At 38.4% G+C, this 18,403-nt stretch overlaps 1 protein-coding gene across 1 annotated transcript; it reads left to right on the forward strand.

Moving 5' to 3' along the window:
- Positions 1-13,194: 13,194 nt before the first annotated feature.
- LOC107709781 (chymotrypsin-like protease CTRL-1) lies at positions 13,195-15,182 on the forward strand. The gene is made up of 7 exons (XM_016514401.1): positions 13,195-13,249; positions 13,382-13,482; positions 13,570-13,649; positions 13,760-13,841; positions 14,180-14,360; positions 14,810-14,940; positions 15,021-15,182. Exons 1-7 carry the CDS (start codon positions 13,195-13,197, stop codon positions 15,180-15,182), a joined length of 792 nt encoding a protein of 263 aa, XP_016369887.1.
- The last annotated feature ends 3,221 nt before the right edge of the window (positions 15,183-18,403 follow it).

The following is an 18,403-nucleotide window of genomic DNA, read 5'->3' on the forward strand; positions in this document are numbered from 1 at the left end:
AGAGAGCTGAACTGGATGATGACATCACTAAATAATCAATGAACTGACTTTAGCTGGAAAAATTACTCTTTGTTATTGTCCTCTTGCGCTATTGACAAACTATTTTCCTGCTTGACACTGTAAAGCTGCTTTGACACAATCAGTATTGTATAAAGCGCTAAATAAATAAAGGTGACTTGCAGGGGCGCCTTAAGATAACCAGAGGCCCCTGGGCTACAGCATTATGGTAGGCCCCCCTACCTTAGATATATATTGTCACGGAAACACCAGGCTCTTCCACTCATCAGCGATCCCAATCACCGGAGTTCTGATCACCCACACCTGACCGTCATTCACTAATCACCGTGCTGGTATAAGAGCACATAGTTCACACAAACACATTGTATGGTCTCCATTGTGGAAAAGGACTCATCGCTCATGCCAAGCTACTTACTTGAACTCTTGTTCCAAGTCTCCCGATCTCCTTCGTCTTCTCACGCTCTCCAAAACCTGGTAATGGATAATACCGTCATCAGTATCCTTGCTCAACTCCGTAAAGACTCCTTATCTGCCATATACTACCTGCTTCTGCTATTTATCTACATCTGTGCAATAAACCCGTCTGTTTGATTCTAACCTGTCTTGAGTCTGACCACACGTTACACAACCATTTTCTCTCAACGTATTTACTTAGCTATATTTTATCTTAACTGCACTCCTCAGCAACGTCACATGCATTTCTGGCATTATTTTCTAGAAAGCACTATATTACAGTAAAATCTATTAAGCTATAAAGTTTTTCTTATTTATTTTTGTATTAATGCAAAATTAAAATAATGCATTGTTTATTAATTTGCTTGTTATTTATTAATATAATTGATTTTGGAAAGTTACTTTTTTACAGTTGCAGTTAAAAATAATGCATGAGTGAATGCATAGCTGAATTCAACGCTAGCTGTTTAGACTTTATTTTATTTAATGAGGTTTAACATTTGAAAGTATGTGTACAATATAAAGCATTGGGATACGTTTGTACACAATACTGGGAAGTCTTTTTATAGGGTTTCTCAAGAACAACAAAATAGAACAAGTGAAGTACTTTACATAATCAACATGTGAAAACTGCTACCTCATTTTTTTTTTCATTCAAACTTCTAATTGTGATTCTTTCTTTTAGAGGAAACTGCTTTTAATCATGCCTCTTACTTGAGATTCATGTCTTAGCAGAAGAATGTTTACCAAAAAAATGTTCATCCTCAAACCCACAAAAATGTATCCTCCTCCTCATAGCTAAACGTTTAAACACACGTGGCTCAGCTGGATTGCATAAGATGTATGAGGTCATTTCACAGAGGCAGATCTTTAAAGCTACATTCTTGCCCAGTCTGAGACAATAACAAGCTACTGACCAGACAAACTATTGAATTCAAGAACACAAACTGTCCAGGAGCTTATTAGAGACCAATGTGACCATCATTGTTGTCTTGCATTGTTGTCACCGACGTCCTGAAATATTTTAGGTGTAAACTGCTTATTATTGCTTATTTAGTGCTTTAAATTCAGACTGCTAACACTGAATCTGAAGGATGCTCCTCAGGACAGACTACACTAGCATCCATTAAACATCTACTACCCAATTACATAAAAATCAAGTTTCAAAAGTTCTGGTTACTGTGTTTAGTCATCTTGGTGAGAAATCAACCTGTATCCAAATCTGATCAAACCACATTGTTTAGAGCTAGATGAACTGGATTATCTTGCTGGTTTTTGGTGGTTTGCAGAACTAAGATAAACGTGGTAAATATGACAATGTTTTGAAAGCAGTTTCCTTTAGGAGAAAGAATCGTATTCAGAAGTTTGATTGAAAGAAATGAGGAAGAAGGGGTTTTCACAAGTTGATAATGTAAAGTAGCCTACTTCACTTGTATTTTCTTGTTCTTGTAAAACCTTAAAAAAAACACTTCCCAGTATTGTGTACAAACATATCCCAATGCTTTATATTGTACACATACATACAGATTTATGTATATATGATATCATTTTTAATTTTTTTTTCTTTTTAATTTTATAATAAAGTGTAAATAGGCAGCTTTTAATTCAGCTATGCATTCACTCATGCATTATTTTTAACTGCAACTGTAGAAAACAACAGTAACTTTCCAACATTAATTCTGTTCCTAAACAAACAATTACAATAAGCAAATTACTAAACAGTGTTTTATTTTAATTTTATATTAGTAGAAAATTAATAAGTAAAACTTGATAGCTTAAGAGTTTACTGTACTATAGTGTTTTCTAGAAAACATTACTAGAAATTCATGTAACGTTGCTGAGGAGTGCAGTTAAAATAAAATATAGATAAATAAATATGTTGAGAGAAAATGGTTGACTTGATGCCATCTATTTGTTAGCTTCAGCGCAGCTTTCATAACTGACAATTTCACTCTCTTCTTGTTCATCATCACTGACTTGAATTAATTAAATGTCACAACATCAACAACAAAAAATGTTTTCCATTGAAAACATTTCATAACAAACAACGACAGAAGTGAAAGTATGATTCTTCTCAAGGAAATAGACAGGAGCCACAAACACCTTCTCAAGCTCAAAGAATGGAGGATGCAGATTGTCTCCAGCGATTAACAGATCTAAACATTCCTCAGCTATGAGTTCATTAGAGCTGATGGGATGGACCTCCATCATGTCCCAGATGCTGAAAATTATCAACTACATTTTTGTCTACTTTGCTTAAAGGGTACATTTCATGTTCTTTTGTCATAATGCTCTTCTACTCATTCTGTAGTCTTCTGTACATCAAAATAGAAAAAATAAAGTGGGTAACAGTTTATTTTAAAGGGGTCATATGATGCGATTTAAATTGTTCCTTTCTCTTTGGAGTGTTACAAGCTCTTGGAACGCAAGTTTTGAGCAGTGTAGAGTAGCACTTGTCGTTTATCATTTCTCTGATCACAAATGCAGACATGGTTTAATATTTACGCGGCAGGATGCAACGCAACGCGTAAAAAGACAGTATAAGTCATTATAATCCGTAATTATGTCCCCACTGGATGCAACAAATGCCTCGTTTATAATGGCTTTTAATGTTTTTGTCTCGTCGCTCCGGCCGGACAGGGCATCACAATATGGTAAGGGGCGTAACATTTCCGTCACACGCTTGAGGTATTCGGACAATCACAACGCACTGGATAGCTGGCCAATCAGAGCACACCTCGCTTTTCAGACTGATGAGCTTTGTAAAAATCGACGCGTTTCAGAAAGGCGGGGCATAGAGGAGAAACAATAATGTACAGTATGTGGAAAATAATGTGGTTTTTTTTATCTTAAACCGCATAAACACATTTCATTACACCAACCAAATACACAAAATAATGTTCTTTTTAGCAACATCATATGACCCCTTTAATCTCTCTTTTTAGGGTCGGCTATCACTGTGTCATTTTTGGAGAACATAATTGTGGCTCCAATGTTGAAGCCATCTAGGTCAAACTAGTTTCCAAGGTAACAATGTTTAATGATTTCAGACATGAATAACAAATAGTGTTTTTTATAAACAATACAAGTACTGAATATCATTCTTTAATCAAAATTGAATTGCTGAGGTCATCTATATTACTTCTACAAGTTGCCAAAATAAACTGCACTGAAAATTCAGCATAGGACAGAAAATATCATACTATAAACTGCAAAGTGCAAAGTGTAATAAAAAAAATGCATGAAAGGGTTAAAATGACAACTGAAATGAAGAATGCTTGTATCTTAGATTATATTTTATAAAGTTGACTGTCACTAGTAACCGTTCATGAAGACAAATCAAGACAAACACATTACGTATCAATGTTGCTGCTGTTTAATCTCAAATGTGTGTTTTCCACAGGGTGATTCTAGTGGTCCTCTGGTGTGTGAGCGTTCAGGGGTCTGGACTCTGGTGGGCTCTGTGTCCTAGGGAAGAAGCTCTTGTGACACCCGTTATCCCGTAGTCTATGCCCACATCTCCCAACTGCGCTCCTGGATCGACATGGCTATCGCTTCCAACTAGTGCAGCAGTCTGAGTATTTACCCTCCAGAGGAGACAAAAGTACATTTTAATCATTAATATGTAATACAGTTTACTCTGCTGGTGGTGTTTTTTCTGAGTTTGAGTCAGTCTGTGGTTCCTGTGATCTGGATGTTACTTCATGTTACTGTTTTCTTGTTCCAGCTGTACAGATATTTTAATAAAAGATAAATACAAAAAAATTAAGTCTATTGAAGAGTGAAATGAATGATCTGCATAATTAAAAATGTAATGAGAAGTTGCCATTATCAACATAGTGATGCAGCAAATATATATTTAATTTACTTAAAAAAATTAAAGGAAAATATTATTTTAATTTGCCATTAAAAAAAACTGCCTTCCACATTCACAGCAACAAATGACAGACAACAGTGCAGGCAAAGCTCCGCCCCTTTTATCAAGGATGCATCCAGAGGTGACTTGTGCGAACTTGAGGCAGCCAAGTATCCCAGAATGCATTTCTTTTATTGAAATTTTTATTCAGTTATTGTGTCATGAAATGCAGTTCTAAGAGTATTTCAGACGAGAATGTAGTTGTTTAAAACTCAAATCTGCGGTTATTTATAAATATAGCGCCTATTTGAAAATGTGCTTCGCCGATTTCGGAGACGTGAGCTCCATGCGATAATCGGGCGCTCAGTGCTCATGTATCCCGATGAAAGGAGCTTATCCTCGGCTAGTCCTTCTAACATTTGCCGCTGGCTCTGATGTCTCTGTAGTTGTTAAACATGAGGTAAAATTTGTTTTGGGTAAATCTAACAGGCAATCTTTGGTCTCATGAATCCATTATTTCTTCCAGGTCATATCATTTTGGCTGAGCAAAAAGTTATGTTTCATAAATTATTTATTTATTAATCGTAATACAACGCTGACTTTGATGCATACATTTGACCAAATTGTTTGCTTTTGTTTCTATTTCCTATTACATAAGTCTCAGAAGCATATGAAACATTTTTTGCATTTTACATTAATAATGTTGTATTAAGGTATTTTTGCACTGAGGAATTTTTTACCATTAAAAAAATATATTTATAGGAATGTCTTAAGGTAAAACTGGATATATTGTATGGTGATTTTGGGCCTGCGTGCATATTATGATGTCCATGGTGAATATTGATGTTATAATGGGTGCAGGTGTGCACTAATCAATGTGGGACTGAGGAAGAGCTTTTGTCTCGAAAACGTTTTGCACTTTTCACTTTTGCACTTTGCACTTTTTTACGGCCTCTGATTAAGCATTATAATAAAGATTTTTTGAGGAGGTTTTGCCCTGCATTTGACCGTGTGCGGATTGTTTTTTCTGCTGGCTTCCTATTACATAAGTCTCTCATATTTTATACTTGTTTATTATAATGGCTATTATTGTTCATTAAAACTGACATTTAACAAAAAAGGCAGAGTTGTGCTTGTCATATTTCATTTTATTATAGGCTATACAGTGAAGATAATCAGAGTATATATGCACATATTACCTAAACCACATATTAATATGTTTTATATTTTTAAAATGAAAACGAAATGAGGGTTGTGTTTTATATTTTGAAGAAAACGACAAGGCAGTGGTGTGTGATATATTTCATTTTATTGTAATGCGTGTACGCGTTGCATGAACTAAATTTTTGTGAGCCTATTAATATTTTAAATGAAACAGAAAAGAGTCAATGCAGTTTGATATAATATTTCGTTTCACTGTAATGCATGTACGTTCCCTGAACTACATTTTTGTGGCTATTAATATGTTTAAATGAAAACGAAAAGAGGCAGGGGTGTTTGATATCACATTTCGTCGTATTGTAAATGCATACAGTGAGGATAACCGGAGTAGCCAAGGCGAGCTGAGTGACGTTATCAAGTACTCTGTTTTACTAAAAGTACCCATTTGCAGAATTACCGGACTTGCGTCCTCCCATTCTCGGGAGTTCACACTCCCGAATCGAACTTGCGAACTTTGCAAGTGCAAACTTTGCGTACTTGGTATTGAGAAACGGCCATTGGCTCTTGCTTGCTTTGTCACATATTGTGACATGCCGTGTTATAGGGATTTGAATGAGAAACGCTCCGGTTACAAATGCAACCTCGGTTCCCTGAGATAAGGGAATGAGCGTTGCGTGAAATGCTATGGGGAAAACTCCTGTTTTACTCTGTACTGAAGCCTCATTTGTTCACGTTTGTGTAGCTGCACAAAGCAATGGCGCTTTAGCCCGCCAGAAAGGGCGGAGCCAACCCCTATATAAATCGGCTCAGAGCGCCATTCATCAGATCATTCGACTGAAGCAACAGTCATCGATTTGTGTGCAGCTTATAGTGCGGCAAGTGACGCAACGCTTGTTCCCTTATCTCAGGGAACCGAGGTTACGTCAGTAACTGGAGCGTTCCCTTTCGAACGGTCTCTCCTGTTGCGTGAAACGCTATGGGGAACGCATCCAATCACGCCGCACTATGAGCAGATACAGAACATCCTGCTGTGCGAGCCCAGTCTCGGAGCGCTACCAAGGGCCCCTAAGAACATGAGCACATTGTGCCCCAAGCCAGTAGCTGAGAAGCACTAATATAACCAGCTTCGCCCAAGGGGGAAGAGTGGTAATTTAAACCGAAAGAACTCGCGCCTGTAAGGCAGGGACATCCAAGATGCAAATGTGGACGCCGACGACCAGCCTAGAGGTCCGAATGGGCCACGGGGCTGCTGCTGAGAGCTGCACTAGCTCCTGGAACCAGCCCTGGTTCCTCCAGAGCGGGGCCACTAGGAGGAGAGGGCACTTGGTCTCCCTGACCCGCCTGACGACCTGAGGAATCAGGGCGACTGGGGGAAATGTGTATAGGCGAGCACTGGGCCAGTCGTGGGCCAGAGCATCTCGCTGTATCGAGAAGTATGTTGGGTAGTGATAGTTGTCTTCTGAGGCGAATAGGTCGACCTGTGCCTTCCCAAAGACTGACCAGATTTTTTGAACCGTTTGAGGATGTAGCGCCCATTCGCCTGGGGCTACCTTGCCTCTGGACAGCATATCTGCGCCAAGGTTCAATTTGCCCAGCACATGAACCGCCCTTATCGAGAGGAGCTCTTTCTGTGCCCAAAAGAGGAGGCGACGAGCCATCCTGTAAAGAGTGTGTGACCTGAGACCGCCTTGGTAATTGATGTAGGCCACCATCCTCATGCTGTCCGACCGGACTAAGACGTGGTGCCCCTTTAAGGCCGGTAGGAAGGTTTTCAGGGCTAAGAAAACCGCCAACATCTCTAGGCAGTTGATATGTAGGCATTGCTCCGGGGCTGACCAGGAGCCTAACGCCGGATTGCCCTCCAACAGGGCACCCCAACCCGAGTTGGAAGCGTCCAATGTGAATACCTTCCTTCTGGAGGTCAGCCCTAACCTCACTCCTGTTTGAAACAGGCGAGAGGTCGTCCAGGGGGCCACAGCCTTGATACAGTGATGGTCTACCCTGACAGGAAGCGGAACGTGGGCTTTGAGCCAAAACTGAAGGGGCCGCATGTAAAGCAGGCCCAAAGGAATTACAGGGGCGGCAGCCGCCATAAGGCAGAGTAACCTCTGAAAAACCTTCAGGAGACACGTCGTCCCCAATTTGAGAGATGCCGCTAATTGCTGAATGGTCAGGGATCGCTCCAGCGTAATCCATGCCCGCATTTGCACGGAGTCTAAAATTGTTCCCAGAAAGACAACTCACTGTCTGGGCAACAGGTGACTCTTGTGCGGGTTGATGACCAATCCGAGGCGCTCTAAGTGACTGAGTAACAGCTCTCTGTGAGCGAGCAATTTCCTTTCTGATCTGGCTAGAATCAGCCAATCGTCGAGGTAGTTCAAAATATGGATTCCCATCTGCCTCTTTACTTCGTAAAAGTGCACGGGGCCAGAGACAGTCCAAACAGAAGGACTGCATATTGATAGGCCACTCCCTCAAACATGAATCTCAAGAACGGTCTGTGATGGGGGGTATATTTAGATGTGAAAGTATGCATCTTTCAGATCCACCGTCAAAAAACAGTCCTCGGGGCAAATGTGCGCGAGGATCTGTTTGATAGTTGACATCTTGAACGACCGGCGCATGAGTGAGCAGTTCAGACGTCTGAGATCCAGAATGGGTCTGAGCCTGCCATCTTTCTTTGGAACGAGGATGTAGCGGCTGAAAAAGCCTGACTCGCTTTTCGCTGGGGGCACTATTTCCACAGCGCCTTTCGCAAGCAATGTCTGTACTTCTTGCCGGAGAACAAGCTCTTCGTTGTCCGGGACAGAAATGTGAATAACACCTCTGAAGCTAGGTGGCCTGCGAGCAAATTGAAGCGAGTAACCTTGTTGAATTGTGTTTAGAACCCAACTTGAAACTCCTGGAATGGCTGCCCAGGCCATGAAACGGGAGGCGAGAGGGTCTATTTTCACGAATGAGAGCTCGCCGAGAGAAGGCGGGGAACTTACATTCACGTGAGTGTGTGAGAGAGTGTAAAAGAGGAAATTTGCTCTTTATTGTATGTGGGTCCACTATCACAGCGGTAAAACATTCGGCTACGCGCTGCACCTGCAGGATGTGACCCGCTGGAAACGAAACTCCATTGCTCAGAGGTGCTCGGGGGGATGGAGGATGAAAGCGAGCAGTTTTTGAGGGAATTCCGGCCGAGGTGAGAACAGAGCCCCTCCTCTTCCTCTCTAGCGCATCAGGACGGCTTAGTTGGCTCGGGGTCCGGGTTCTTCCTGGAGCTTCTTCCTCAGCTTCTTCTTGGCTTCTTCCAGAGTCAGCGAAGAGATGATCCTCGTCGCTGAAGGAGAATGATCTGGTGAATGGCGCTCTGAGCCGACTTATATAGGGGTCGGCTCCGCCCTTTCTGGCGGGCTAAAGCGCCATTGGTTGGTGCAGCTACACAAATGTGAACAAATCAGCAGAGGTGGGGGACTCGAGTCACATGACTTGACTTGTGTCAGACTTAAGTCGCAAATTTTAGGACTTGAGACTTGCTTGACAAATATTCATAAAAGACTTGACTTGACTTTGACTTGATATTCATGACTTGAGACTTGACTCGGACTTGAGTTAAATGAGGCAGCAGGCAAGCAGAGAGAGCTAACGTAAGAGCATGGACTACTTAGCGACTTTGTCGCTAGATTTAGCGACTTTTCAGATCCCTTTAGTGACTTTTTTTTCCTCCAAAAAAGCGTCTAGCGACAAATCTAGCGACTTCTTGGACAAACCTTATAGTTTCTGAGACTCGCCGGTACTGCCGCACGAGCGTGAGGTTTTGTTTTCCCAGCACGCACACACCTCTCTCTGCCTCTGCTCTGTTCAGCGAGCGGCTGAGAGGAGCAGCACATACAGTTAAAAAAGATGTTCTGTCGCTCCTAACTCTATTTTACATGCAAATATAGCCGAAATCACAGCACAGCCATTGTCTTTATCTTATGTGTATTTGATTTCATTAGACGACGTCGTGGTTATGAATCAGGATTTTTGTGCAGATTAACATCTAACGGAGAGCTGGTAGTCTTAATGGGCTGCGTTTCAGTCTCTATTGCATATTCATCCCGTTGTCTTACAACAGAAACAGAAAAATATACCAGTGAAAACAGTTTTATTGAGAATTTGGCTGCATTAAAATACAGTTTGTGAGCACTATCAAATGTATTTTTTGCAAGTGGAATGCATTGTAAATGGTTATTCACTGTTTATAAGGAAATGTCAGGTTTTTTTTTTTTTGGCAATAGCACTTAGTATATGCATGTGTACAGTGTCTAATGATTGGTCTTCAGTGTTAGACTTTGAGTGAAAAGCCTATGGATAGTTTATGGGGATGCATAAAAGAAAGAAAAAAAATCATCACACAAACAACAACAACAACAACAACAACAAAATCTCAAACTTGCAAGCACAACGATGCACATGCAAACAAACATTACACTTTCACTCATACACGCGCACACACATTCACTCACAAATATTAATAAATCACAATCACTACCTCTCTCTCTCTCTCTCTCTCTCTCTCTCTCACTCACACAGACACACACACACACACACAGAGAGAGAGATTAATAATGTACATTATAAACAGGTGCAAGGTTTGTGATTCAATTATTAATATTTTTCTTGCTGTTGTTATTCTTTTGTTAAAAAGGAAAGATCTAACTTAAAGGGGTCCTATTATGCTCTTTTACAAAGTCTTGATTTTGTTTTGGGGGTGTACTAGAACATGCTCTCATGCTTGGTGGTTCGAAAAACGCATTATTTTTCACATCATTTACATTATTACAATACCTTTCTCCCCAGGCTGGCACAAACGTGCCTGTTTCAAGAATTCCATTTGGTGGCATAGAAACCATTATACTTTAATTGTTTAATACTTTTTTGATGGTCTTCTGCAATGTTTGAGGCATATTGAAACAGCTGTACCTAAATACTTTTCATGCTTTTATGTTGGCCTAATTTCAGTTACATTTACATTTTAGGCTATGTAGTTTACATTTTTTATTTTTATTGTATTAACAACTCAGCTGTATGTGGACACCTTTTGAGTAGAAATGCATATTGCAATTTTTTTTGTTGCAAATAAAACTCCCATAGTCCATAACTACTGTAGTTTTAAGTTATTTTAATATACACATTCAGTTAAATCATCAAACATTTGTATGACTTGACAGTGACTTGCTTGACCCAAGCTACGACTTGATAAAGCTATTGTTACTAAAATGATCAAAATGATCTATTTCTGTCTATTACATTGTGGGTTTAGGCATATAACATATATAGATATAATATAATATGAATACATAAATGTTAAAAGGAAAATTATACAGATATCTATGATATACCTAAAAGATTTGTACTGTAAATAGTTTAATTTTTTTTTATAATGTTTACGTTTAAATGTTGCCAATACATCCATGCTGTACGTTTGAGCATCTTAAGTATGTTTTGTGTCTGTAGAAGTTATGTATTAATACCTACTGCTTAATAAGTGCCATAATTAATGTGAATTTGACTTTCACTTTAGAACAGGGGGTCAAATTGCCTTTATTCGTACTGTATTAGTGGCAGTTTACCCTTAATTATTGGCTTATTCTTGTCAATAAACTTCAATATCACTCAATAAGTGTCATAATTAATGATGATTTAACTTTCACTTCAGAACAAGGGGTCAAATTGCCTTTATTAGTACTGTATTAGTGGCTGTTTAGCCATAATTAATGGCTTATTCTGGTCAATAAACTTAAATATTACTCAATAAGTGCCATCATTAATGAGGATATAACTTTCACTTTAGAACAGGGGGTCAAATTGCCTTTATTACACTATTTTACCAAATTATAACTGCAAAACCAGCACTAATTATACATAATTACTAGCTTATTGTTCAGTTAACTTAATAGATGGTGAATCACAGAAATATAATTACATCACTACACAAAAATAAATATGGCTTATTAAGTTGTAAATAATGTCTAAAAGGCGTATACTGTATAATGAAGTTAATCATTAATTACTAGCTTATTTTTTGTTTATTTATTGCATAAATGTGTATCTTTCAAATGTTTAATAAATTGTAAATAATGGCTAATATGCCCTTACTATATGTTATCATTAATCATTAATTATAGTAGTAGTAATAGTAATTAATTACTAGTGTGTTCATGTTTAACTAATGTATAATTTTAAAAATGTTAATCATTAATTGCTAGTTTATTTACGCTTAAGGCATAATTCTGACCCTTAAAATGTCAAGTTAATCATTACTTACTAGTGTGTTTGTGCTTAACTAATGCTTAATTGTGAACGAGTTAGTCATTAATTAATGCTTAACTAAAGCATTATTCTGGACCCTTAAAGGGGTCATATGATGCTGCTAAAAAGAACATTATTTTGTGTATTTGGTGTAATAGAATGTGTTTATGCGGTTTAAAGTAAAAAAAACACATGATTTTTTACATACTGTACATTATTGTTTCTCCTCTATGCCCCGCCTTTTTGAAACGTGCCGATTTTTACAAAGCTCATCGGTCTGAAAAGACTTCCAATAAGCTGCATTTTAGTTAATTATGTCTCTTCCTTGTCTCTTTCCAGTTCACAGAAGCAGACCTGGTAACGTTACATTCTTGCCCAGTCTGAGACAATGACAAGCTACTGACCAGACAAACTAGTGAGTTCAAGAACAGGGACTGTCCAGGAGCTTATTAGACACCAATGTGAACATCACTGTAGTGCATTGCTGTCACTGAACATCCTGCAGTATTTTAGATGTAAATCATACCAGAGCTGCATTGATGACTAAAACTGAAACTAAAATCACTTTTAGCTGCTTTTTTATTTTAAAATGAATAATATGAAATGACTGCACAATAATTAGGCTACTATAAATCCACCAATAGTTTGTGAAGACTTGCACAAACTGTTTTTCACTGTAAATGATGCCTCATATCCGTAGTTCAAATGTCTAACTCATCAGCAGCCAAAGAAAATAAATAAGTAAAACTTGATAGCCTAATAGAGTTTATTGTACAATAGAGTTTTCTAAAAAGCATCATTAGAAATGCATGTAACGTTGCTGAGGAGTACAGTTAAAGTAAAATATAAATAAATATTTTGAGAGAAAATGGCTGACTTGATGCCATCTGTCACCGGTGGCTATAAGATGTCCTATAAGATCTCGTTTGACGGTTTGTTAGTTTTTTTTAACTAAACTGCTTGTGCTGTTATAAACTGATTTAGTACTTTTATTTTCACTTCAGCGCAAAATTACGCAATTTCACTCTCTTCCTCTTCAGCATCAGACATAAACGGATTAAACGTGACAACAGACAATAGCAACAACAAAAATGTTTACCATCAAAAACATTTCATAACATACAGTTACAGAAGTGAAAGTATGATGCTTCTCAAGGAAATAGACAGAAGTCATAAACACCTTCTCAAGGTCAAAGAATGGAGAATTCATCCTCTTTGCACGAAAGACATCAGCTCTGTACAATGAAGATGCGGAATGTCTCCAGTGATAACAGATCTAAACATTCCTCAGCTATGAGATCATTGGAGCTGATGGGATGGACCTCCATCACATCTCAGATTTTTCAGCTGCTGTAAATGATATAAAAGCAAGAGAGAGCACATACAGATACATCAGCGAGATTCATCACACACTCATCTACATGATGACCTTCACCATCTTCTCCATCACCTGCTTTGCTCTGGTGGCCTCTGCTCTGGGTAAGTGTCTCCTTTAGAAGTTTGCAAGAATAATGATGGGCAAATATATTTAGAAAATGCAAAACCTGCCTTAAGAGCTTCCTGTCTCATATGCTTGTCTCATGAACAATGTGTTACGTTCTGTAATAACAGGTTGTGGAGTGCCTGCGATTAAGCCACAGACGATCGGCAGCAAGATTGTGAACGGACAGAATGCCATCTCTGGTTCTTGGCCCTGGCAGGTCTCTCTTCAGGTAACTCATCTGTTTTTCAAACACATATTTGTCTGCTTTGCTTAAAGAGTAAATTTCATGTTTTCAATGCTTTTACCTTTGAAACAGCTGCCCAGTGGTTTCCACTTCTGTGGAGGATCCCTGATCAACCAGAACTGGGTTCTCACTGCTGCCCACTGCGCTGTCGTGTAAGAGTCTTCAATCTGACAAACATCACATACAATCATGGTTAATGGATGCTCTGTCAGCTTTCTATTGGTCCTTTATCTATTCATTTTATCTTTACTTCTCATTTCAGGGTCGGCTATCACCGTGTCATTCTTGGAGAACATGATCGTGGCTCCAGTGTTGAACCCATCCAGGTCAAACTAGCTTCCAAGGTAACATTCTTTAATGATTTCAGAGCAGAATAACAAAATGAGAGATCAACTGAAAGTACTGAATATCATTCTTTAATCAAAATTGAATCCTTGAGGTCATCTATATGTGTCCTTCTAAAAGTTGCCAAAATAAACTTTTTTTTTTATTCATGCACTGAAAATTCAGTAGGCTATAGGAAAGAAAATATCATTCTATAAACTCAGTGAAAAGTGTATAATACAAAATGCATGAAAGTGTTAAAATGAAAACAGAAATGAAGAATGCTTGTATCTTAGATTATATTTTATAAAGTTGACTGTCACTAGTAATCGTTCATCCATGTTTTGTTTATATGCAGGTCATCACCCATCCGCTCTACAGCAGCACGACTATCAACAATGACATTGCTCTGCTGAAACTGTCGTCTCCAGTCACACTGACTCCCCGTATCTCTCCTGTATGTCTGGCTCCATCAACCATCAACATCCTGCCTGGAACCCGCTGCTTCACCACTGGCTGGGGCCAAACTGCCACCACAAGTACGTCATTCATCCTCTTTGCACGAAAGACATCAGCTCTGTACAATGAAGATGCGGAATGTCTCCAGTGATAACAGATCTAAACATTCCTCAGCTATGAGATCATTGGAGCTGATGGGATGGACCTCCATCACATCTCAGATTTTTCAGCTGCTGTAAATGATATAAAAGCAAGAGAGAGCACATACAGATACATCAGCGAGATTCATCACACACTCATCTACATGATGACCTTCACCATCTTCTCCATCACCTGCTTTGCTCTGGTGGCCTTCAAACATCAACATCCTGCCTGGAACCCGCTGCTTCACCACTGGCTGGGGCCAAACTGCCACCACAAGTACGTCACCTCTAAAACAAAGATGAACTGCAGGAATTACTGTTGTATATTACTTGTTGTTGTTTTTCACATGATTCTGAACAGTCTGAGGTCTGATGTTATTTTTTAGCGAGCCCTCTGATCCTGCAGCAAACAGGCATCCCCATCATAAGTCCTGCTGTGTGCAGTCAGATCTGGTGTCAGAGCACTATCACTGATGCCATGATCTGTGCCGGAGGAGCTGGATCATCATCTTGCATGGTGCGTGAAGACAGATCAAGACAAATACATTACTGTATCAGTGTTGCTGCTGTTTAATCTCAAATGTGTGTTTTCCACAGGGTGATTCTGGTGGTCCTCTGGTGTGTGAGCGTTCAGGTGTCTGGTCTCTGGTGGGCTCTGTGTCCTGGGGAAGAAGCAATTGTGACACCCGTTATCCAGTAGTCTACGCTCGCATCTCCCAACTGCGCTCCTGGATCAACACGACTATCGCTTCCAACTAGAGCACAAGTCTGAGTATTTATCCACCAAGGGAGGGAAAAACACATTTTAATTGTTATTATGTAATACAGTTGATCTCTGTTGTAGGTGTTTTTTCTGAGTTTGTGGTTCCTTTGATCTGTTACTTCATGTTACTGTTTTCCTCTTCCAGCTGTACAGATAATAAAAAATGTTTTAATAAAAGATGAATAAAAAAGAAGAGTGTGTTGAAGAATGAAATTAATCATCTGATTATTTTAAAATGTAACGAGATAAGTTGCCATTATCCACATAGTAATACAGCAAAATGAATTATAAATTTAATTAGCTTTAAAATGTTAAAGGAATATATAATTTTTAATTTATAATTTTAATGTTCAATTAAAAAAAACTGCCTTCCACTTTCACAGCAACAAATGACAGACAACAGTGACGTAAGATACATGAACAGTGCAGACAAAACTACTATATACTAACCTTCAAGCAAATCAGACTTATATTCACACCAGAACAGCCTCTTTAATAACCAAATACAAAAGCATGAAGATTGATCAAAACTGATAACGTCAGCCACAAAAAAATCCCTCTGATTACATGATCACATTGACTCTTCTTTGGTATCCACTTTTGTACACGAGCCAAGACAGTACCAATCTCTGTCCTCCATCCATGTTGCTGAACGTGTGACGAATTTCATCAGAAGCTAAAGAAACCTGAAGAGAAAAGTTGCCATTAGAATATGACAGACACTGACGTTCCATTTACTTATTCAGGCAATCACTAAAATTAAACTCATAGCAGAAGACATGTTTGCTTCTGAAGTACGGAATAATGCTGATTGATATCAGATTGCTTCAGATTTATTTACACTTTCATGAGCTCATTTTTTAAATTTAATTTTATTGAATGAGTTACTGAGCATCTTTCTGATTATTTGTTAAGCTATGTCAGGTGGATGACTTGTCAGTACTTTGTTTTTCAAATTTATAAAAATACCTCATGAACTGAAATTGTAATACTGTCATTATTTTCATTGTCATTAATACTATAAAATGACTTCAAAGGGAAATTCTTCTTCTGTCAAACACAGAAAACTTCATAAAGTTGATTATGGAAAACACTTCAAAAGCACAATAAGCCATTTTCACTTAAAATTATATTGCTAAACAAATTTAAAAGTGGTTTCATGAACGCTAGGATGAAGATCACTGTCCCCTCATTCACCAGGTCTAAATATAATTGAACATTTAATCAGTGATTCAGAAGAACAGAATACATTTCTACATCCTTCATCCCTTAATGAGCAAGACGCTTTTGTTTATGAACAATTATGCAGTATGTAACTAAATACATGTCTGGAATAGTAAGCAAATATTTAAAAATAAACCAAAACTGGTTTAATAGTAAAGGAATTGGAGATATTTGATACTACTCTACATAATCAGCGGTCCTTGATATTATCTTGTTATTATTATTATTTCTTTATTTCTTTATTTTTTATTTTTTTTACATTTTTTATATATAAACTGTTCTAACACTTTATTTCTCTCTATTTTGATGTACAGAAGACTACAGAATGAGTAGAAGCTAGAGCATAATGACAAAACTTCATGATCAATAAGTTCATTATCATCAGGATGACAAACAGAAGGCAGACTGCATATGTCGCTTTCCAGTTCACAGAAGCAGAACTGGTAACGTTACATTCTTGCCCAGTGTGAGAAAATGACAAGCTACTGACCAGACAAACCAGTGAGTTCAAGTACAGGGACTGTCCAGAAGCTTATTAGAGACCAATGTGAACATCACTGTTGTGCATTGTTGTCACTGAACATCCTGCAGTATTTTAGATGTAAATCATACCAGAGCTGCATTATTGACTAAAGTTGAAACGAAAGCCACTTTTAGCTGCTTTTTATAAAATGAATAATCTGAGATGACTGCACAATAATTAAGGTAATATAAATCCAACAATAGTTTGTGGAGACTTGGATTGTTTTTTACTGTAAATGATGCCCCACATCAACAGTTCAAATCAATTCAAGTTTCAGACACAAATCAGACACCCAATCATACTAGTCGCTGATTCAATCAAATTTAAAATAAAGGTTTTAACAGTGTCTGAGAGAATAACAATTATTAATTAAATCAGGCATTAGGAATATACATTTAGCCATAAAGCAAGCAAGATGTCATGCACAATTAGACTGTGTATGTAATTATACTGAGAAAAAAATGACTTTTTTTATTTACTACCTAACAAACCATCCCTTTTTGTTAGGTAACCTTTCATTAGGTAAATTTTGAAGTATGACATTACACTCAGTTTGCACAAAGACCCAGACAGACAACAGAGATTATTTGTTGAGGTAATCACATGAACATGATGTTTCCCACCAAACACAAAGACATGAAGATCTATAAACACTGACAGGCACTTCAGACCTAAACCTAAAAAACCCTCTGATCACATGATGTTGCATCTTTTTTATTTACTCTGACAGTGAGTGTGCTGCTCTCTCCCCTTTTTTTAATCTCTGTCCTTGGTTCTTAAACTTTTGTTATTGTGGTCTCTTCACAAATGTTTGACTCACCAGCAGCCAAAGAAAACTTCATGCATGTGTTTTTGTACTTGTATATAACCTTTACAAACCACTATCACTTGGAATATTTGACTTGTTCTATTAGGAAATGACAAAGACTGATATTCCATACGTCTTTCATTTTCCATTTATTTTTCACTTTTCATTAACTAAAGCCAGAGTGCAAATTATTATTGATTATTGAGTGCTGTAAATTCAGACTGCTAACACTGTATCTGAAGGATGCTCCTCAGGACAGACTTCACTAGCATTCATTAAACATCTACTACACAATTACATAAAAAACAAGTTTAAAAAGTTCTGGTTACTGTGTTTTGTCATCTTGATGAGAAATCAAACTGTATCAGACAGGGGCGTGTCTACATGGTGGCCAGCGGTGGCACCGGCCCCCACTGAAATCTGGTTGGCCACCCCAGGTACCCCCCTACCAGATGCCTTGCGATTGGCTTGTTTTTATTAAATTTCTAGCTGCATCTGGCAGTGGGGGATCCTGGTGTCACGAATCCGGTCCATGAACTTCCGTCTGCTTGCCACCAGAGGTCACCCTTCCACTACTATGGACTCTTGCACCACACCACTGTTGCACTTCACCCGGACTACAGTTCCCATCATCCATTGCACTGATTACACACACACAATTG

This window comes from Sinocyclocheilus rhinocerous, unplaced genomic scaffold, assembly GCF_001515625.1.
Source record: "Sinocyclocheilus rhinocerous isolate Xijiao unplaced genomic scaffold, SAMN03320098_v1.1 scaffold1769, whole genome shotgun sequence".
Lineage (NCBI taxonomy): Eukaryota > Metazoa > Chordata > Actinopteri > Cypriniformes > Cyprinidae > Sinocyclocheilus > Sinocyclocheilus rhinocerous.

What these genes read in the sequence shown, in the direction of transcription:
- LOC107709781 (XM_016514401.1), top strand. Translation starts at nt 13,195, where the DNA reads ATGACCTTCACCATCTTCTCCATCACCTGCTTTGCTCTGGTGGCCTCT. An exon ending in TCTGGTGGCCTCTGCTCTGG is followed by an intron (nt 13,250 to 13,381) that starts GTAAGTGTCTCC and finishes CTGTAATAACAG; the next exon opens with GTTGTGGAGTGCCTGCGATT. An exon ending in GCTGCCCACTGCGCTGTCGT is followed by an intron (nt 13,650 to 13,759) that starts GTAAGAGTCTTC and finishes TTCTCATTTCAG; the next exon opens with GGTCGGCTATCACCGTGTCA.